Here is a 22,090-nt window from a genome sequence, read left to right on the forward strand (position 1 = left end):
AGACTACGAGCCACTATGCAGCCGAAGACGTTGAAGACAATGCCATCGTCCAGGAACAGGAAACTAGACGCATATGAGGATGAGCTTCCCCTATTCTCTTATGACAAGTTCCCTCGTTTGAAGAAGGTCGGCGATGCTGCACCTGTTACCATGTCGCATTCCTTGTGCAGAACCGCGACCAATCAGCCTATCGCATCCTCTGGCCCCATCCTCGACGTACCTTACCACTCATTTCTTTACGAGATAAGAAGGTCAGAAAGACGTATGCAGAGGCCAGCGTCACCTCTTCAGACACCCGTTACCGAGCCTTGAGACTAGATCGCGCCTCTCTCAAAGCAACCCCAACCATATATATATCTACATGTGGAGGCTTACCAGCTTCGATCCAATGCATCGCAGTGTTGTTACCGTTGCCAAGCCAACTTTCAGTACAATGTACTGTCGACGCACTTGACGCCTACAATTGTCGCCTGGAGGCCGTAGTAGCCATCGCTATATATAAACACTCGACGGATACCCTGTCACCTTGTCGTTGCTATGCCTGGCTTGGAGTTTGTATCACTCTACGAAAGCGCCGGCCATGCAATTCCTCATGGCGGCAAGTTCCTTTTGGCCGGCGTACCCCTCTGCCCTTCGGGCTGTGCCACAGCAAAGTGCAGTACAAGGGCTGCCGCCGAGGCTGCGCGAAAACGCTTGACCGACTGTGTACGAGATAACGACGAGATGACGGATTAGGATCTCACGTATATATCTCCCTGCCCAAAGGAAACAGTCTTGGAGAGAATGCCGGGCAAAGCGCTAGTAAATCGTCTGGGGAGAGCTACGCATTATCAGCATTTCGAGGAGTCTCATCGAGAGCCAGTGTCAGTAAGTGAGCTAATGACATTGCTTGCTTTTGTCGCCACTCTCAATGAATACGTGCCTTTCGGCGGTGACTTGAGAGGGCTGGCCATCGACATTCGTGTGGACGACATCGCCGGCTACATCCCAGCGAATGGAATTGACGCCTCATCGGAGTGCGTTTCCGCGTATGCCATGAATCCTTCGAGCTGACGATATACGCGTCATTGTCAATCTCATTACTAGAGTTCAACACGCTCGAATGCACTCACTCTTCGAATCGAGTTGAGCACCTGCCATGACCTTATGTACGGCCAGGGATCGCCTATATATCGATATCGCCCTTTCCTCGGAAGAAAGCCAAGAAAGTATATATAAATGAAAGAGGATCAAGCCCATAGTTCCGGCATGGCTCTTTGAGACATGTTATTCCGCAAGGTACCGACAAACCCTACCAGAATGTTCGTCCATCCCTAAGTCCTGGAATCGCATTCAATAACAACATCAATGCTCTGGACGACAAGCGCACGGAGTACCTTGTCTCCAATCTTGCATGCGGAGAGAACAGCCGACTGGATGCAGAGCTTCCATGCTGGTCGCGCAACGAAGGAAGTGGTACACCTTTGCGGCAAAGCCCTCCAGAGCCGGGGAAAGTCCGCGAGGTCAACCGAATTATCTCCAGACAACCCGAAAGACAGCGTCAGTAACTTCTCGCCAATCGCCCTCGTGCTGATGAAGCGTTGCAACATGACCAGCACTCGTGCCAGGAGCGGCAGTATTTGGATGAGACGAGACAGTGCGGAATGCGAGAACGGCCTGCTACCTGGAGTACCTGAACGAGGCTGCTGCAGTTATATACGGATGACGAGAACAACCCAGGAGATTTCACACCTGAGACCATGGAATCATGGTCCCAGCGCCCTCGACACCACTATCGCAAAAGCGCTATCAATTTCCATACGTCCGACCTCATGAAGGATTGAGAGGAGCCCAACCCCAAATCCACCTTCTTCATGACTGGCGACAACGAATACCCTGACAGAGCTCAGCAGATGGAAACACTGAAGATCCAAGTTTCAAGTCGTGTACGTATTTTGATCGTAGTCGGCAAGAGTTTCACACTACATAAGTACACAGATGATCAGAAGAGAGAAATAAACAGGATAGACTAAGACCTGGGAGGCTTGATGTGCGAGACATTCCAGAAAATTTTGGTATTTAGTTTAGTTTACGAACATCGGATAGAGTTGTGGACATGTACTCAATCGACGGCGTGGAATGCAAGGAAGAGTGTCCGTTTTCTGGACGATGATGAAATCAACATCAACTGTTACCACAAGGAGTCTTGCTTTTGAATCGACTGTTCGAGCCTGTCACGCATGACAGTCTGCAATGATGTCCCTTGATTATTGATGAGACGATGCAATTAGTAAATCCCACCACAGCCACAGCCACAGCCACGTCATCAGCCACGGCTAGCGGAACGGATGGGCGGACCAAGAATGTGGAGAGGTGGTATGACGTCGCGTGCGGATCGCGACTGCCGGTACAGTATCCAACAAATGCCCCACCAACGAGGTCGTTTACCCGCAGTCGTTGTGCGTCTTGGAGTTTGGTACAACGTATCTGACGGCATGCAAGGCGCCCAAGGCGCGCGTTGAATTGACGGCAGCCAGAAACTTGACGAATCGGGCCAAGCGACGGGCGTGGTACAAGTCACAGATTCGAGCACAAGCTCCCGGCTGACAACGTAGGCAGTATAATTTGTGGTTCCATGTAGTACATCGAAGATGAGATGCTACATGACCCAAGAAAGATCGGAAGAAGTGATGCGCGGGCTGTGCAGGATCCCACTCGTTCACATGTACCCCGCTAAAGGTGGAAGGTGGTCTTTGGGAGTACAGTAGGGTAGTGTTGATGCGGTTAGAGGATTTTGTTACAGGACGGTTCGCGTAGAGCTGCAAGCTCTCCCAAGTAGCCCCATTTAGCCCCAGTGTAATAGTCCACCATAGTCCCGGAGCATCTCAATCGAGATAGGTATCCGCGATGTATACGATGTGTTGTTGGCCCGGAAGCCGTCAGCGCGACGCGTTAGTGAGACAGAGGAGACGGCATAGAATATGCGGCATTTGTGACAGGCTTGCGCGCATAGCTATATATACGGCGGCCGGTTGCTCGGATAGCTAGTAGGCGCGGAATGAGGGGTTGCTATCGAGGTAATACGCGCAGGGCTGATTAGGGCTGCTTGCACTGAGTTTTGTTGGTTGCGGCTGCCCTGATGCCTTGCGGTGGGTTTCGGGTGGAGATGGAAGACAGTTCTCGGCTCTGACTATTGGCGGCTGAGTCGCGCGTAGATGCAGCAACTGGCAGCGGGCGGTATTTGCTTTTGGCCGTCTTGTCTTGGGCCATGCATAGAAGTCGAGCATAGTCGTCGATCACACATGGGACAGGCACATCCAGAGGGCCCAGCCGCAAGTTCCGGCAGGCGCTGCTCCTATCGACGCCGCAAGAGACACATTGCGGGCCTGCCCTCCTTCAGCTGGCTGCGCGTGCACATGTACCGACACTAAGGTATGCGGCGGCCCCCAAGCTTAATTCAATTCACTCTTGACCTGGCCGTCGTCAGCACTCGCACCGCGTCCTTCCTGCTGTTGCTTCTACCTCGTGATATTGCATGCTCAGAGCCACGTTCTGCCAACCGCCGGCGCGACGTCAAGCACTCCCTAGGCACTTGGCTACCGCGGTCCGGCCAGCACGTTCCGATTGAACGCGTAGCCACGCCGGCCGTAGCCCACCATGCCGCGACCAGCCTTTACCAGCAAACTCTCGCTCCCCCACCGCCTCAAGCAGCAGAGCAGCTACACCAACGGCGCCAATTCCACCCCAACCTCAGTCCCCGCCAGCCGCACCGGCAGCCCCAAACTGCGCGCCATGAACGAGCAGCCCACGCCCGGCCTGGTCCTGAGGGCCAATGTCATCAAAGTGCGCCCGCCCATGCTTCCCCGCGGAGGAGCCCCAGCTAACAGCGACGCAGGGCAGAGACCTCGCTGCAAAGGACCGCAGCGGCACCTCGGACCCCGTGAGTCGTGCCCCGTCTGAACTGCTACCAAACTCCCGCTGACGTGCATGTCCGCAGTACCTCGTCCTCTCCCTCGGCGACGAGAAATTCACCACGCCCACGATAAACAAGCAGCTGAACCCGGAATGGAACGAGACGCTCGAACTGCCCATCGTCGGCGAGCAGAGCCTCCTGCTCGAGGTCGTCTGCTGGGACAAGGACCGCTTTGGGAAGGACTACATGGGCGAGTTTGACGTCATACTCGAGGAGCAGTTCCAGAACGGCCTCACCAAGCAGGAGCCGCAATGGTTTCCGCTGCAGTCGCGGCGCTCCGGCAAGAAGAAGTCTGTTGTCTCCGGCGAGATCCAGATCCAGTTCTCCCTCATCGACCCCCTCAACCTCGCCGCCACGCCCGAGCAGATCCTCCAGAAGTTCTACGCCATCGCTGGACAGACACCGAGCCCCGATGAAGACGACGAAGACCTCCTAGAGCGCGGCGACAGCAACCTCACCGATGCCGAAGACGACGAATCGAGCTCAGACGAGGCCCAGGACGAATCCAAGAAGGCCGAGAAGCGGGAGAAGCGGCGGAAGAAGCTCAAGCTGGCCAGGCTTAGGAGGAAGGTCAAGGGTAAGAAGGCCTACGAATACTCCAGTACGGGAGACATAGCTGGTGTGCTCTTCCTGGAGATCCAGAAGTGCACCGATCTGCCCCCACAACGCAATGGTAAGTCTCCCCAACAGCGCGCTACTGCCTGAACTTACACATGAATAGTGACCAGAACCACCTTCGACATGGACCCCTTCGTCGTAACCTCCCTCGGAAAGAAGACGTACCGTACCAAGACCATCAGCCACAACCTCAACCCCGTCTTCGACGAGAAACTCATCTTCCAAGTCTTACGGCATGAGACCAATTATTCTGTCAACTTCACTGTCATCGACAAGGACAAGTTCTCGGGCAACGACTATGTCGGCACTGTCAACTTCCCAATCGAAAAGGCCGTTTCCACAGCCCCACAGGAAGACCCAGAGACAGGACTCTACAGACTACCGGAGCCATCAGACTCTCCTGGTATCTCTCCCTCTGATTCGAGCAGTTCTAAGAAATCCCGCTTCCGCCTTCCCATCTCTCGTTCTGCTTCAACCAACAGTCTATCTCGTCTAGGCCGGCCGTCTCTGAAGAAGGAAACCTCGACAGGTTCACTATCTGCGCAAGAATCCAACGCGGCTCTGGGTGCTCCGCCAAACGCTGCAGCCGACTCCAACGGAAACCTTGCTGTCGCTGGCGATGTCAATATCAACCCGTCCTCTGTAGATGATGAGGATCTGAAGATGTATACTCTGCCATTGGAGCTGAAGGACAAAGAGCGCTGGGGCAACAAGCACAACTCTACTCTCTACATTCGCGCAAAGTATCTCCCATACAAGGCCCTCCGACAGCAATTTTGGAGAGCTATGCTGAAGCAGTACGATGCCGATGAGAGCGGCCTGCTGGACAAAGTGGAATTGACTACCATGCTCGACACTCTTGGCTCCACTCTGCATGAGTCGACCATCGACAGCTTTTTCGAGCGGTTCGCGGATGCTCACAATGGAGACCTTCTGCTTACGTTCGACGAAGCTGTCATCTGCCTCGAAGACCAGCTCCAGGCCACGGAGGCCAGAGACTCCCGAAAGAACGGTCTTGCATCGGGCACGCAGACTCCCTCGTTAGCATCCGGAATGCTCACACCCATCAACCAGGACAGCTCGACAACATCTATCCCAGTACTTGAAACAAACACACTAGGAAAGGAGGGCGAGGAAGGCGACAACATCCAGATTGATGATCTCGCAGACGAAAAGGGAGAAGAACATGTCATTGAGATCCGTGAATGTCCCATCTGCCATCAGCCAAAGTTGAACAAGAGGTCCGATGCTAACATCATTACACACATTGCTACATGCGCGAGTCAAGATTGGAGACAAGTTAATAACATTGTCATGGCTGGATTTGTCACTTCGAGTCAGGCCCAGCGCAAGTGGTACTCTAAGGTTATTACCAAGATCTCATACGGCGGATACAAGCTAGGCGCAAATTCGGCCAACATCCTTGTCCAAGATCGCCTTACAGGGCAGATCAACGAAGAGCGTATGAGCGTATACGTCCGTCTGGGCATTCGATTGCTGTACAAGGGCCTCAAGTCGAACAGCATGGAAAAGAAGCGAAGTAAGTCATCCAGATTTTGTCGATTACATGCGAGATACTAATCTGGTCGCAGTTCGTAAACTACTCAAGTCTCTCAGTTTCAAACAGGGAAGGAAGTACGACGATCCTGCTTCAGCCTCGGAAATCTTACCCTTCATCAACTTCCATCAGCTTGACATGTCTGAGGTGTTGTTGCCAACAGACCAATTCAAGAACTTTAACGAGTTCTTCTACAGAGCATTGAAGCCTGGTGCGCGTCCGTGCTCTGCGCCAGATGATCCCAGGGTCATCGTCTCCCCCTCCGACTGCCGAAGTGTAGTCTTCAACACAATCGACTCAGCACAGGCTATCTGGGTCAAGGGTCGCGACTTCACTGTCGAGCGACTGCTTGGTGATGCATACCCTGAGGACGCAAAGCGCTACCACGGTGGTTCTCTTGGTATCTTCCGACTCGCGCCGCAAGACTACCATCGATTCCACATCCCCGTTGACGGTGTCATGGATGAACCGAAGACGATTGAGGGAGAATACTACACTGTCAACCCAATGGCTATTCGCTCAGCCCTGGACGTCTACGGCGAAAACGTGCGCGTTGTAGTACCCATTGACTCTGTCGCCCATGGGCGTGTCATGGTCATCTGCATTGGTGCTATGATGGTAGGTAGCACCGTCATTACGCGCAAGAAGGGTGAGCACGTGAAGCGTGCCGAAGAGCTGGGGTACTTCAAATTCGGTGGAAGCACGTTGCTGGTTCTCTTTGAGCCAGGTCAGATGCGATACGACGAGGACCTCGTAGACAATTCAAACGCGGCTCTCGAGACTCTTGTAAGTGGTCGCCTCTTGCGATGAGTTCGCTTCACTAACTACGACAGATTCGCGTCGGCATGTCCATCGGCCACAGCCCCAACAGACCAGCTCATGTTCCCGACATGCGCAAGAACAACCCCACCAATGAAGAGAAGCAGGACGCGAAACGCCGCATTGAGGGCAGCTTTGCACCGCCGGGCGTGAAAGGACCCATGCCTGGAGCTGGGATGTAGAATAAACCCCATTGAAGTGCAAAAGAAATGGAATACACAAAAGGAAATGGGCAGGCTTGGATATTCAACATTGTTCTGGCGTGTCTGGAGTAACGTGGTTATGAAAGTATGAGAGCATATGGATTGGCGACACGGGTAGTCGCTTGTTCTTGGGCGTTTTTGAGCGGCTGTACCATCGCTTCCTACGAAGACTTTATTTATATACATGCAGCGCAGCCGGTGCGGATCCTACCAACCACCATCATCTTCTGAACCTTGGCTTACTGCACCCAAGACCGAGTGAGAGCAGCCGAAGTGAGAGCGTTCACTGGTGTGGGGAGCGCTAAAGGCTCACGTGAACGCGCTAGTCCCAAAACCATTGTTTTGATGATGCTGGCGGCAGGTGCACACACCAGCTTCCTTGCTCCCGTGTGACAACTGTTCCCCTCCACGCCGACGCCTAAGGATATTCGCATTACCGCCAAATCATTACGAGCCCCGGATACCCAGGCACATACCTAATTGCACGCGTACCAGCCTCCCGCGGATCGCACATCCTGCGTAGCTCGCCCCGTCTGCGCTCGCCCGTTTGTCGCGCCAATGCACGCGCTTTGACCGAACTTCAACTCCCCGAAACTCCCGTGACGCAGCAACTGGACTCATGACTACCGTCTTCGCGCGCCCACCGCTCCAATCGCTTCCTATGGCAACAAACCGACCCACGACGCGACGAAGGAGCGCAAGACAAGCCTTCGACGACGATGATGCGCCGGCGCCGACGACCAAACGAGCAAAGGCGGACGTGAATGGGACGAGCAAAAAGGCGACTGCTGCGCCAAAGAAGACAGCAAAGGCAGCTGCATACGACGAGGACGATGATGGCTTCCAATTTTCGCGTCGCACGTCGTCGCGAAGGACTACCAAGGCACAGGCTGTGATGGCACCAGAACCAATACCCGAGGACGAACCAGCAACATTCGCGCGCGCTGCCGAAGCGCAACCGGCCAAATCTACTGCGCGGCGGAAGAAACAGTCAATCGCGGCAGCCGATCCGGAATCCTCAGACTCGGGAAAGCGTCGGCGTTCAGCGCGCATATCTGGTGACAGTAGGCAGCTGGAAGTGCGACCCAAGTCTACAGAACCTCCACCGGCGAAATCACGAACAAAGAAGACCGCGCCCATGGAGAAGGAAAGGAAGAAGCAGACCACACCAGCTCCAGAGGCGCAGCCAGAGCCTAAGAGCGCGTATGCAGGCGTGCAAACGCCGACACACAACAAGATACAGGTCGCGAAGAAGCGCGATCCCAACGCCCAAAAGATCATGCTGCCCTTTGCGGATACCCCAGTTATTACGAGGAACAAAGAGATGCGGAAAGGCGGCAACAAAGATGGGTCGAGAAGGAGTAGCACAGGCTTGCGAGGGAGAAGGGCAAGTTCGCTGATTGACAGCGGCCAGTCGAATGGTGAGTCAAGCAATGATGCACAGGAGGGCTGGGCACAGGACCCTAACGGCATGGAAAAGCGCCCCTGGGGATTAGTGGATACTAACGATGTCGCAGCGCTACCGCACTCAGAGGTCGAAGTCCGAGATTTCTACAAATACATCGAGCAAAGCCTACCCGAACCACGACGGATGAAGCAGCTGTTGACATGGTGTGGGTCGCGAGCATTACCAGCAAAGCCATCAGGCGACGTGAAGAACGCGAACGCGATTATGGCTGGTATGTCTAAGCGAAGCAGGGCGGACAAGATGGAAACTGACAGGAGCACAGCGCGAGCTATTCAACAAGAACTCATAGACGATTTCGCAAGCAAACCCGAGCTTTCCGACTGGTTCAGCAGGGTATGGGGATCAATTGCATCGAGGCAAGAGCATGCGCTAATAGCTTTACAGGAAGAAGTAGCCCCACCACCTGTGGTAAAGAAGCCGAATCCTCAGAACGAGAAGAACAAAGCCACACTGGAGGAATTGGAGGAGGAAGTCAAGCGGTACGTCACAGAATCCGCGTGTTCTATATTTGCTCCATGCTAACAGCGAAGCAGCCTCGAAGAAGAGAAAGCTGCATGGGAAGCCATCGCATCAGCTTCGAAAACCAAGCCCCCGCCACCCGCGCCCTCAATACCGACATCAACAACTACACTATCCGAAATCGACACGTCCCTCCTCGATCCCGCCCAAGCCGCCATACTTTCCTCCCTCCAGTCATCACAAATACAACCACCAACGTCAGCATTCACATTCACTTCGCCTACAGCACTACAATCACATCTCACGTCCCTCGCCGACTCGCTAGAACCGCACATCGACCTTTTCGCAGACGGTGTTCATAAGATCGAACAGTATCGCGCAACGGCCGAACGGGTAGCCGATCGTGTGCTGGGTACCGCGGCAAAGAGGTTGGAAGAGCGAGATCGGGAAGCAAAGGAAAGAGTGGGCACAGAAGGGATTGGCGTAGGCGATATATTGAGAGGCCTTGCTGGTGTACTTGGCGAGCAATAAGAATAAACTTGCTGCACTCAATACCAAACAAAGTTGCCGGCAGGAACGGGCAAGGATTGGCAATCCGAACAGACACTCCTAGGAGGTCTTATGAGAATGATCTATGTGGCGCACTTTCTTTGACCGTTTTCACCTTGTTTTAAAGAGACACACCACTGACGCATCTTCGCATGGTGTTTACGGGCATGGGAATGGACTGGGAGGATACGATATACCCTTCTGTTTTCTAGACTCTTTCGTGTAAATGTTTTGGAGAAGGAATACCATCATACCCATTCTGAGCCATTGCAGGCAATTCATTCGGTCAAAGTAGTGCCCTTGAATATTCTTGAGATATCTTGATAGATCTCGTTTCCAGGACCTTAGATCCAGCTTAGATCCTCTTCATCTCTATCGTCTTCGGTCATTCTCCCTCAGCTCTTAACACACCACACAGCCAGCCTCCCAATCTCATCTTCTAGCCTCAACGCAAACCCCATCGAGATGCGCAGGAACAGCAAGCGCTGTTCCAGATAACGAAGGACATCGAGACGGGTATCGACGAGCTGCTCTGGCGAGCGACCAAGGAGCTGGGTCCACGCGGCGTCTGAGAGAATGAGCTTACCGCTGCTGATCTGGCCGGTTTCGTCGAGAAGGGGACCGAGCTGCGAGGGTTGAGAATTAGTCAGGGAAGAAAATGTGGCAAACGGGGTATGCGAAGGGTAGATGTAACTTACTATCCTAGGATTGATTCTCAGTCCGACAAGCTTCTCACACTGCTTACACAAGACCTGTGTGCTGTTGGCGAAGATGGGTATACCACAGCACTCATTACTCATGAGCATATTTCGTTTGAACGGCGTGACGATATTGAGTTCGGTGATGATGACGCTAAGGTACCCAGCGATAGTTTCTTTGGACCTTTTGCTCGACAGCGAGCGAGCGACATCATCCACGTCCGCAAGTGTGTAAAGTGCTCTTACGGCTGCATTCTCGAAGCCCTCGACCACATCGTCAGCGATGGGGAACGGCGGGTTGACATGCTCTTTCTTCGTCAGTCTTTGTGCTAGGGCTCTCAAGCGCCGCGCATCACCCATGTCGGGGTCGATGTCGACACGTGAGTTGCCGCTGATTGTGAGCTTGGCCATCTTGTCGATGCGCCATCCAGGGTTCGAGATAAGGAGGACGGTTTCTGAGGGGACGAACAGAGAGGCCGAGTCGCACATGGAGGAGTATAGTGTGAGGAGGCCGTCGGATGTATCGTCGAAGATACCAAGTGTTATGAGTTCAGAGGTTGTGCTGTTGCGGTTTATGTCTGTTGGAAAGTTAGCCGTGAATCATGATTGAGGATGTCCGCAGAGAGGAGAAACACGCACATTTCTTCCGCGCGCCAATACTCTTGACGCATGCCAGTAGTTTCGGCTCTTCGATATCATAACCACCATCAGTAAATGTCTTCAGCGTCATCAACCCACCCAGCACTCTGTTGTCCCGCACACCATACGGTCTTTTGAACCTCGTCCCATCATCGCTATTCTCGTGCACCATGACATGGCAGTGCCTCTCGCCTTCGGGGAATATCGTAGTGAACAGCGGCGCAGTGTTTGGTGCCAGTGAGTTGTACTCTGAAGAGTTTGAGATATGCACCGTCCACACACTGAGTAGCTGTCCCAGCTTGAGCTTGTACTGGGTATTAGCATACCAAAGACGCACAGTGAGTACCCCGGTGTCATCTGCGAGCAGGATTTTGATGCATCCTTGGGCTGCTTTGTGTGATTTGCTGGGTTTGGACTGGTCGTTGAAGTAGACGATGCGGCCCATGAGTGTGAGGTTGCAAGGACCAGGCTCAAGTGTGTCTAGGTCTGCTTCTTCGTAGTCGAGAGTGGGCTTTCGTACATTAGCGATGGGTTGAGGTTCATTGAGGGAGATACATTACAGCCCATGTACCTGCCGTGGTCGCTCCTGCCGCAGAAGTGGACTGCACCTCCCCTGTAGTGAAGACATCGCTGCTTTTTGTCGGCGACGATGAAAAGTAAGATTGTGTTGATGAGGACGCGGGCATTCTCTCGTTCGCTGGAAATTGGAGGTGTTAGTGTGGAGGTATCTGAAGTAAGTTCTGAGTTGAGAATCGAAGCAGGGGCGTTCCTGCTGTATGCGTAGGTGCAACCCGCGTCGGAACCACGACGAGGAAGTCGCACCATTCACGCCAAAATCGGCTGCCTCTCTTATGTGCACATACATGGGCAATGAAGCGCATGGTATGATCATCACTGTTAGCTCAGTGGAGACAGATCATGTTGCATATGCGTGCAGATTTGTAAACATATTTTTATTGCTTCAAAGAAAGTAGTGAGTTGGTCAAATCAAATCGTAAGCCGCATGTGCTTCTGGAGCTCATGCATCGTCTGCGAGCTGGCACCACTCCACATCGGACATGCTCGCCATCGGTTCATCCAAGGACCTAGAAAAGCTTGTGCTCCAAGGTCATGTCGTTCTCAGGCTCAAGACCAACGCAGGCGCGGAAGATGTTGGTGAGAGCTGCGCGCTGCTTGGCAAGAGCGTTGACGACAGGCGTACCAGGGGGAGTGAGAGGAGCCTTGAGCATGTAGCTGAGAACACTGAGAACGCTGTGGAAGTTGTTGAACTTGCCATCGCTGCCTTCGGCAGTGTGGGCCTTCCATTGGACACGAGTCATCATCTCAGCGACCAGGACCAGATCGATGATCAGAGGTGAAGCCAGGAGAGAGTCCTCGCAGACATTGAACAAGCTGATGGTCTGGTGGCCGTCGAGGAAGATCTCCGCGTAGTACTCGTCAAGAGCGCGCTTGTCGTCTCCAACAGCAGGCATGTACTTGATGACGACGCAGTGGTCGGGATGTTCGCCTTCCTTGTACAGGACGTTGTTGGCAGCGACCATGTCGTCGACGACGTTGGACTTGGAGATCTCCTTGGATCGGAACTGCTTCTGAGAGCTAAGGTTCATGCCGTCATTGTTGCCCAAGTGGTTATAGGAGGCAATTGAGGTGAGCTTGATACCGGCGCTGATCATGAAGTCGACGAGGGCCGACTTCATCTTGGTCTGACCCGACTTGAAGTCATCACCACCGATGAAGGCATTGTGCTTCTCGGCAAGCTGGATAGCACCAGGAACGAATGTGTTCTGGGGAGAACCGTTGATGAAGGGAACACCCTCAAGGATAGAGGCCACAGCAAAGACAGTGGACGGGGAAACCTCTTCGTGACCAGATTCGATCGCTTTGAGTAGGTTGTCAGCGGTGTCGTTGACGCCCTCGACGATGTCCGCATAGCGCTCAGTGTTGGCAGTCCACTGCACGATGACCTTGTCGAGACCGTTGGCAGACTTGAAGTCACTAAACTATCGTCAGTAAAGGTGGGATTGGTATGCATCGAGTCTCGGCTTACCGGATGTCCTTGCGGATCTGCTCAACATGGGCATTGGAAGCCTTGGTACCTTCGAGAACATTGTCGGCACGTTCCTCCTGGTTGGCAGCAATGAAGTCCGGGTAGTAGATGCTAGGAAGAGGCTTCATGGCGCTCATCTCCTTGCGAACAAGAGACTTGAGGGACGGTGAAAGAACCTTGGCGCGATCCATGGCTTCAGCAAGGTTCATCCCGCTGATGTCCCATCCGCCAACGACGAGGTCGTTGGGGTGGACCATAGGCAGGAGGTCATGGAATGGGATGTGAATCTCTTGACCAGTCTTGCTGTCGACACCGAGCTTGGTGGTTGATCCCATGATGACCGAACCATAGTAGTTAGCGCCGCGCTTGCCCTCCTTGGTCTCCCAAACGAGGTTACGCTTGTTCGCGATGATGCCGGCCGTGACCGTAGTACCGTTGTTGCCGCCCCAGCCAACCAGCATAACACCAGTCTTGGGGATCTTGCGGTCGACCTTGAAATCGTAGAGCGTCTCCTTGGGGATAGCAACATACTTGCCGTCGTCGTTCTTGGTAACGTCGGTGGTACGGTAAGTGTACTTTGACTTGATGGTATCCTCGGTGTATTCTACGTTAGGAGAGCTGACGACAAAGAGATCCTTGGGAGTTGCCTTCGCCTCGAACCCATTCGCGTGACCGACGCGTTCGTCTGCGTGTGGTGCCATGATGATTTAAGTTCTTGTTGAGTTGGTGAACTTAGTTGCGGAAGTCTAAATCCGACGCTGCCCCAGAGGGAGAAGTGCGTCGGCCGGCGAATGGGTTGTGGATCCTGTCAAGTGTAAGTAAAGGCGGTCCCCATGGGGTTATGGCGGGGCACTTACGAGCTGAGGAGATTGGAAAACGTCTTGACAGCTGGGCAATGGCCCGGGAAAATCTGGGTATGGTTGATAGAAGGAAGAGAGATTGTAAGCTTGACAGTGGGCTGTTGTTTACAATCGGTGGTGTGCGGTGGGGTGAGAAACGAGGGAGAGAAGTCGCGATATAAATGCCTCCCGTGTCCGGCTGACTTAGCAATAATCGTACGCAATCGCTCCCGCTTCCTGCCGGACAGCGTGTTCACCCACCGCTTCTTTGCCTGTACCTTCCATACTCCCCACTTTTCATGCTAATGACTATCGCCGTAGCCGTTCTCGGGACGTACAACACCAATGGCGCGTAGCCGTGGTATTCGCGATGCTCGCCTTGCCCCACTATTTCCCTCACTACCTCAACAAGCAGCAGCGACAACCGCAGTAGGGAAGGTGACGATGTAAGCGACGCGACGAGAGCGCTCTGTTGGCATTAAGCGAAGGGACATTGCATGGACAGCTGTCTCTGCATGCTCGACTGTACCGCTGTGGGAACTGTTTAATTCCTCCTATGAGCTACGTACTGGACAGGTGTGTAGCTAATGCTAGAGTACCTAGGTACGGGTACGGAGATACGGACCCCGCCATCACGTGCGCAACACTACAGAGAGGGGATCTCGGGAGCCGGGTGTCGATGTGTAAGAGTTTTCAGGCATATGGGAATTGGCCTGGCGCCAGAATGGCAAGCATGGCATTTGGACGGTGTCTGAGCCACGGACTGTTTCAAAGCACGGTGATGTCGTCAGTCAAGCGCTGTGGTAGCACTCGACACGCTGTCTGCGTCAGACATGTTTACGGAACGAAAAAAAGGCACGCGACACAATCCGCAGCGTATTTTTGTGTGGAGTCTCGGCGATGCAAGACGGCTACTGTTGACAGATGACAGATGCTGCTTGCTGGCAAAGTGTCTACACGAAACCAGTGTTGACATTATTTTCTTGATGTTATTAGCCGCGATGGCCAGCAACATGGGGGAGACCCTGGGGTCGGCTGGGAGAACGACGAATGCGGCAACCTGCATGGGAAGTTTGCTGATCGACAATCAGCCTCGCCGTTCGCCAAGGGAACCATGTTAGGCCACCATGCTGCATGCAGACGGAGACAGGCACGCAGGGAGATGGGTCTCCTCAGGGCAGCAGTTGGCGCAACGGCATGCGAGCAGTTCGAAACTTCCAGCACCTGCGACATGTCAAGCACTGTGTGTCGCGGGCCACGCCGACGTGAGAACATGGCTGATGGGAACATTGCGGACGAGAAACTGTTGACGTAGCGAAAGGGGCGCTTAGTTATGGATAATTTGTATCTGCAGCGTCGATCGACCAACGAGAACGATGCCGCGAGTGGCCAATCAAGGCCGAGAGTAATGTCCGGCCCTGGTGGCTTACCAGCGCATGGGCAGCAGGCGACCAGAGCCTCAAGCCACCTGCTCGTCGCTGCAGGACTTGGCTATACACGGTGCACGCATCTGGCAAACGTTGTTGCCGCGATTTGCGACCTCCTGGAGCTTGCGAACTCTGTTGGTCTTGAGTCGCAACCGTGACATCGTCACTGCGACGGTGTTGGGTCCGAGACTTTGCGCCAGCGACTATGGTTTCATCGCAGCCGGCCGCCTCTGGTGCGTGCAACTGACACGGAGAGGACCACACGATGTGCCCATGCCCAGGTAGCTAGGTACAGGCCGCCGTCCCGTGCTCATGGCCATCGAATCATGGAGGCCGCCGTGCTCGACCACTGACGCCGCATCTCAGGGACGCGCGAGTTACGTGCAGGAGACACAAAGACGCGCAGAAGGGGGCGCGTCGTCCCCTGCGACTGGCTGGCGATTGGGTGTTCATCTCCAATGCCGATCAGCCCTGTTGTGCTCAGCGGGCTGTGGGTGGCCGGCGCTCAGACGCGGTCATTATCTATCTCATGAGGATAATTCATTAGCATCAAATACCCAACATTGCGCGTGTCGATTGTGGGGCCCAGCAGCCTCTTAGACCGCAGGACGCAGCGAGGCTAGCCATTATCCCGCTGCCGTCCCTGGCTGCTAGCCACTTCAGAACGACGGCCGCATGTGCTTCCCCTGATTCAGCAAGGCCCACCCACACCGTTTCTGAGGATCCAACAACCCTGCACCTTTGTTTCTCGGCGCTCCCGCCCATCATCCGTCCTCGACCACCGCCGCATACCTTGCCTGCTCCCACTCCGTGCCACCATCTTCGAGATAGCCTTACGACGATATTCCGCTGGACGTGAACGGCCTTAATACTGAATGTCCAGGCACGAACCGCCTCGGACTCCCTCTCTGAACCAGCACCGGATACGCGCCCAACATGGAGCGAATGAGCACGCTTCCGACTATCAAGTGTTCATCCTGCGCGGTGGACATTGACATCCTCCATTTAGCCGACCATGTCTGCGCTGCAGCACCACCAGCGGGTGAGTACGCCACGAATGCACACTATAACACACACTCATCAGTTGCAGCAACGCCCGCTCCTGAGCCAATGTCGCCCACCTCGACCATCTCTATGGGTTCCCCGCCCTCTATACTGTCGCCCAAGATGAACCGCGCAGCAACCTTTGGCGGTCCCACGTTCAGCAACCGCTCGGAACGTCCAGCGCAATCGGGGCGCATGCCTCCCCCGCCCAGAATCGATTCAAATGCAGCGAGTAAGCATCCAGAAGAGTAAATCAATTTGAGTAGTAGACATTGTGCTGATCTGTTTAGACAAACCATTCCGGCCGCTGGAACCATCGCCAATGAGCAACCAAGTTGACTACAAGAGTCGATCCCCAGGTCTGGCGCCACCAAAGTCTCCTTTCAAGATGAACCGCAGTGTGACAACTCCGGTTGGGCGACCCATGGCACCCCCATCGCCCGATTACAGTTCCAACTTGGACTGCGCCTTTCCCCGATTTCCCTCCAAGAACGGTACTCCTAAGAGTGCCAAACCTCAACCACGAGAACGCCTGGAACCCTTCCAGCAAAACTATGCTCAACCAAGCCCTCTATTCGCACCCCTCAGCCCCCGGTTTGATGGTGGAGAGAACATCGCCAAGCGCATGAACAGCATTGCACCAGGACCCTTCGACGGAACGGCAGACCGAAGGCCGAGCACATCAAGCGCAGCAAGACCATTTGCGGAAGAAGGGCCGGCGCTTGGGCATAGAAGGATTGGCACAAATGGCAGTATCGCCAGTAATAAGAGCGTGTCGAAACAGCGTACTTCCACAACATCGAATGCGTCGCGGAGTTCAGCACACTCCAATCGCAGCATAGGTCTTCCTGCTCGCCCGAAGCCGGGCATGGGTGGAGCCAATGCGCTGCCACCACTGCCATCCACGTCCGAACAGGCTGAGGGTATTGATGCTTTCCTAGACCGCTTGCAGAAGGAATCTACCAAGCCTTCCAGAGCTTCCCAAGAAAACCTTGCAAGGTCAATTCCGTCACGACCGAACAGCAGAGAGCGAAAAGAACCCCCACCAAGACCTAGGAGGCCTTCAGAAAAAGATCTACCGCCAGCAGACATGACCGATCTGGACCCCCCGGAGTTCATGTCTCTCTCAAACAACATGTTCCCTTCTCGCGGCTCAAGCCGAAGTGGCTCGGAAAGCGACATGCCACGAGGCCTTGCGCCAACGCATTCCTTACGTCCACCGCCACTAGCAGCTTCTGGGCTCGGTGATGCGCCCATGAACGCACTCCACACCCCTTCGGACTCTGGCTTCTCAGACGATTCATACGCCAGCTCGGGCTACCGCAGCATGACAAGCTCCAGATCAAGCCCCCCAGAGTCCGAGGCTGCGCACTCACGCCAGACTTCCAAGATCAGTCGTCCTGACAACATCGTCGAGGAGAATGTTGAGAGAAGCGCAAGCCCGGAGTCCTACGCCGAAGCACGGCCTGTTCGAGCGCCGAAGAGTTACATGCGGCCCGATGGGGCGGAGCCGTACCCAAGGTCGCTTTCACCGGGATATCGCCAGGACACGTTTCCGCCTGGAGGATATGCGAAATACCCTGAGTCGCCAATGGACCCTGCCATACAGATGGGCGCGTCAACACCGCGTGACACATTCGAAAGAGAGCCGGCAACACCCCAGGACCCGGCGCAAGTCAATGTAAGCCCACCAAGACGCATGGCCGAGCCTGAACCCCAGCAACAAGACGTGCGCCGACCTAAGGCTGCTAGCAAAGGCAACTGTCGTGGGTGCTCGGAGCCAATTGTTGGAAAGTCCGTGAAGGACTCTTCCGGCCGCCTTACGGGACGCTACCACAAGCATTGCTTCACGTGCAGAACGTGCGCTGATCCCTTCCCGACAGCGGAGTTCTATGTCTTCGAGAACTCGCCATATTGTGAACAGCACTACCACAAGCTCAACGGATCTTTGTGCAATGCCTGCAACCGGGGCATCGAAGGCCAATATCTCGAAACCGATTTGCGCCAGAAGTTTCACCCAAGATGTTTCACGTGCACGACCTGCCGCATCGTCCTCCGCGACGGCTACTTTGAAGTCGCTGGCCGGCGATACTGTGATCGACATGCGCAAAGCGCCGCAGCACCTCCGAGAAGTAACCTAGGCCCGGGCAATTACAGACCGCGAAACCTCCAGAAGCGCGGTACAAGGCTCATGATGATGGCGTGAACCACGCGCTTCTCGCATAATCGTTGTCGTTGCTTCTTCTTGCTCATATTTTGCTTTTCATTTGTCACGTCCTTTAGCGATCTGGTTTTTGTTTGGGCCTTTTGCATGAATATTCACCTTCTTCATTCTTTCTGATACCCGGCCAGTCCGCTGTTACTTTACCATATGTTCTGCGTTATACCCCTTACTCTATACATTCGCTACATCTTATAATTGTCTTTTGTATCGATGTTGGATGGTGGTCAAGCACCGACCTTCGGGGTTGCTTTGGGTGGTGCTCGATATACCACCTTTTGTTGGAAGGTTTCAGTCGCTGGAAGACTGTTCTTACTTTGTTGATAACGAGGTCCGACTGCACGTGTACATATATGTAACATACTTAATGTTTACTGCTCACCATGGTGGGCTTATCAATATCGATTGAAGAATCATTTTGCGTTGCCTTGTTGGGTGATTCCTTGTCATTCCTGCGATGTACACAGCTAAACACTCAAGGTGTCCACATTGAGTGATTGGGCGTTCCCGCAAACGTGGTCAGGCTTGGAAGAAGCGGCGAACCATCAGTCAACATCAATCAAGGCTACTCCAATATCTGGATATCCATACTAGAACTGGAGTCGGGTGTTTGGTCCATCGATCGCAAGTGCTATAACGGTATCACCTTCAAGAATCGACCGCTATCGCAATCTCGCCATTCTCTATCCATTTCACGGCATCATCAATACCCTAAACGCTTTTCCCCTTGAAGAGCACAAAATCATGAAGATTGAATTAGTTAGAGAGGTATATAAACCATGTCCGCTATGCGCTCCGTTGATCCTTACATAACTACCATTGCAACTTCTACCACCACCCAGCTACAGCATCGACTACAATACGAGCAACAGCACCCTACATTTCATTCCAGCAATAACCATCAATTACACAAATACCATGTGCGACATCAACCAGCCTCTGTTCGGTGAACAGCTTCCTCGTCTTCCGAACTCAAGCAAGGGTCCCGAGCCCAACCCTCCTGACACCCCACCTCCAACACCTCCGGGCGGATATAAGTGTGTAAGTACTCAAGATGTAAAAAAGACATACATCGTACAGAAGCTAACATTCGTACAAGAACCTTGGTCCGGAGCCTCCAAGGCCTCTGGAACCACGTTCCGGTCTTCCCACATCACCCTACAGGCAACGAGAAGACTTTGTGCTTCCAGAGCCGTCTGTAAGGACCACTTTCCAGGAAATTGATCAGCAAGTGAACTGACTGTTGTCTCAAGGACGCTAAGACTGGCTACACACCTCCTTCTTCGCCAGCACCGCCGCCTAATACGCCCGAAAAGAGACGAGGAGACCTTCCTCTACCAGAGCCCTCTGTAAGTACCATCTTCCGAGAACCTAATCTTGTAGTCGAGCTGACCGTTTTGTCAAGGACGCTAAGACTGGCACCACACCACCACCGAGGCCCAAGACTCCACCAAACACACCCAAGAAGTGTTCCGCGGATTATGGTTCAAACACTCCCAGTCCATTGGATTCAGGCATGGTCTATGTCATGGCTTGCGCTTAAAGGCCCAAGACCAGTGTTCGACTGAGAGTCATGAGTGAACGGAAGGGGGGAGAGGCCTAGCTATGGCTATGGACAGTGATTGCGCATGATTATCATTGGCAGCTCTGCAGTACATGTTTGGACTCTATAGCTCCCAATGATAAATTGAATCCTTTGACATACCAATGATTGCCGTACAACAATACCAGCAGCTGATATCACCTATACTCACTTCGTAGCAATGACCACCCACTGACTAGCTCTCATCCAAACTTCCTCACCAACCCTCTTCGTACCCTCTTGCTCTAAAAGATGCTTCACCAGCAGATCGACTGCCTCATCCCACCTCTCACTATCTGTCTCCACCCATCCGCCTATACCACCCAGATACGCCCAAGATTTCTCTGACCAGTCTCTCAAATCATTAGTCTTCGCCCAAGCCTCGCTCTTCTCTACCCTCATGTTTGCTCGCGAGAAACCTGCTTCCAACATCACTTTCTGGATCTGCTGACCGTCCTTCCAAAGTATAGGCGGTGCGGGGTACGGTTTTCCTGGACGGAGAGCTTGGTGCACGAGTGCGAAGGGCGGGAGCCAGGTGACATCTTCCCAGCAGTTTACTACTGCGATGCCGCCGGGTTGGAGTGTACGGTAGATCTCTTTGGCGCCGTCGAGACCGGCGGAGCTGGTGAAGAAGATGCCGATGTTGTTGATTGAGTGGGTGAAGTGGTCGTCTGGAAACGACAGGTTCTCAGACCTCTGGTTTGATACGTCGATGGGCCAGGAGTTCTTCTGGACGTCTGATTGGAGTGCGTCGAGGAAGACTTGGTCGATGTCTGTGGCGTGGATCTTGAAACCTGATGGCGTCTTGGAGGAGAGAATCTTCCGAGACACTGTACCAGCGCCACAAGCGTTGTCGTGGATGATGGCATTCGGAGGTATGGGTGGAAGGAGCGAGAGGTTGTGTGCTGCGAACTGGGAAGTCACGGCACCACCTGTAGCCTCGTACACATCGACCTTGCGTTGGCCTCCGATCAGGGCAGCGACTTGGCTTGGTTGATGTGGGGAACTGGAAGTCATGATGATAGCGTTTGAGGGTTTATCAATGTATGTTTGGGTTGGTGGGATTCGATGTGCTGAGCATACGGCAAGACGGCTGCCTCTACGTCTTATGTAGTCATCTCTCTAGGGCCAAAAAGCCATAAAGCCATGGAGATTATGCTAGGCGTACCATCTCGGACGTCTATGAGACCGACGAGTTGAACTTAGTCATACTGCTCTGTTTTTACACCTTCATAGGGCAGACTAGATTGGCTGGTGGCGTTCAAGGCTGACATGCATTGTGCTTACGCCCAGCTACATCATACTAACGGAAATGATCTTTCGCGAGAAGTCGCCAGTGATCCAGGCGTTTCCAGAGCTGCAATCGACGTGGTAGTGTTGTGGTTCAGAGTTGATGTACGAGCGGACATCTGGAAGTAGCGCCCGGAGGAGGGTCGTCCGGACATGTCGGATCCGAAACGGTTTAGGCGCAAGTCCGCCGTCCTCCTCTTCTTGTCGCGGATAACGCGACTTTTGAGCACATGTCTCCCGTCCTTCCCCCAGCGCACGCATGCAACGTTTGATGCGTCATATCAACACTTGCGTATCCCATCTCGCCTTCGTGGGTCGTTACCAATCGATACTGAGCTTGCGCGGTGCCGACTCGCACGAGCGCGAACCTCCGTCTGCCCATCGCCCGGAGGCTCTGCCAGCAATGTCGGAAAGCCATACTCGCGCGCTGAGACATACAAAGATGGAGAGACTGGACAACACATGTGAGCTGGATATGTGGAAATATCCGCGCCTGTATGAGGAGGAGATTGTAGGCTGTGGATGACGCGTTGGCCTCCCAGCTGCGTCGAGACGCGACGCGGCCAGGCAAGCTTGCACGGTCATCACACGTTATCGGTCTGATCAGATGAACTGTCAACTATATCGTACGCAGTGCGCACCTGGAAAAAAGAGACCCACGGCATGCTCATCGTGAG

General features: G+C 53.8%; 6 protein-coding genes across 6 annotated transcripts; 3 read left to right on the forward strand and 3 right to left on the reverse strand.

The window, feature by feature from the left end:
• Positions 1 to 3,636: 3,636 nt before the first annotated feature.
• J4E79_007912 (uncharacterized protein) lies at positions 3,637 to 7,129 on the forward strand (the record flags this gene model as incomplete). Its single annotated transcript, XM_049356774.1, has 6 exons — positions 3,637 to 3,822; positions 3,875 to 3,919; positions 3,977 to 4,625; positions 4,674 to 6,110; positions 6,163 to 6,914; positions 6,962 to 7,129. 6 exons carry the CDS (start codon positions 3,637 to 3,639, stop codon positions 7,127 to 7,129), a joined length of 3,237 nt encoding a protein of 1,078 aa, XP_049208621.1.
• A 640-nt stretch (positions 7,130 to 7,769) lies between these two features.
• On the forward strand, positions 7,770 to 9,608 carry J4E79_007913 (uncharacterized protein; the record flags this gene model as incomplete). The annotated part of the gene is made up of 3 exons (XM_049356775.1): positions 7,770 to 8,951; positions 9,003 to 9,097; positions 9,152 to 9,608. 3 exons carry the CDS (start codon positions 7,770 to 7,772, stop codon positions 9,606 to 9,608), a joined length of 1,734 nt encoding a protein of 577 aa, XP_049208622.1.
• A 413-nt stretch (positions 9,609 to 10,021) lies between these two features.
• J4E79_007914 (uncharacterized protein) lies at positions 10,022 to 11,408 on the reverse strand (the record flags this gene model as incomplete). The annotated part of the gene is made up of 3 exons (XM_049356776.1): positions 10,022 to 10,252; positions 10,325 to 10,902; positions 10,964 to 11,408. 3 exons carry the CDS (start codon positions 11,406 to 11,408, stop codon positions 10,022 to 10,024), a joined length of 1,254 nt encoding a protein of 417 aa, XP_049208623.1.
• A 640-nt stretch (positions 11,409 to 12,048) lies between these two features.
• Positions 12,049 to 13,711, reverse strand: J4E79_007915 (uncharacterized protein; the record flags this gene model as incomplete). Its single annotated transcript, XM_049356777.1, has 2 exons — positions 12,049 to 12,958; positions 13,011 to 13,711. The coding sequence occupies 2 exons, from the start codon at positions 13,709 to 13,711 to the stop codon at positions 12,049 to 12,051; spliced, it is 1,611 nt and encodes a 536-aa protein (XP_049208624.1).
• Positions 13,712 to 16,212: 2,501 nt separating this feature from the next.
• Positions 16,213 to 18,526, forward strand: J4E79_007916 (uncharacterized protein; the record flags this gene model as incomplete). Its single annotated transcript, XM_049356778.1, has 3 exons — positions 16,213 to 16,318; positions 16,367 to 16,552; positions 16,587 to 18,526. The coding sequence occupies 3 exons, from the start codon at positions 16,213 to 16,215 to the stop codon at positions 18,524 to 18,526; spliced, it is 2,232 nt and encodes a 743-aa protein (XP_049208625.1).
• A 1,765-nt stretch (positions 18,527 to 20,291) lies between these two features.
• J4E79_007917 (uncharacterized protein) lies at positions 20,292 to 21,140 on the reverse strand (the record flags this gene model as incomplete). The annotated part of the gene is made up of 1 exon (XM_049356779.1): positions 20,292 to 21,140. One exon carries the CDS (start codon positions 21,138 to 21,140, stop codon positions 20,292 to 20,294), a length of 849 nt encoding a protein of 282 aa, XP_049208626.1.
• Between the last annotated feature and the right edge of the window lie 950 nt (positions 21,141 to 22,090).

Source organism: Alternaria viburni (genome assembly GCF_023758015.1).
Source record: "Alternaria viburni strain BMP 2772 chromosome Unknown scaffold_18, whole genome shotgun sequence".
NCBI classification, from domain to species: Eukaryota; Fungi; Ascomycota; class Dothideomycetes; order Pleosporales; family Pleosporaceae; genus Alternaria; species Alternaria viburni.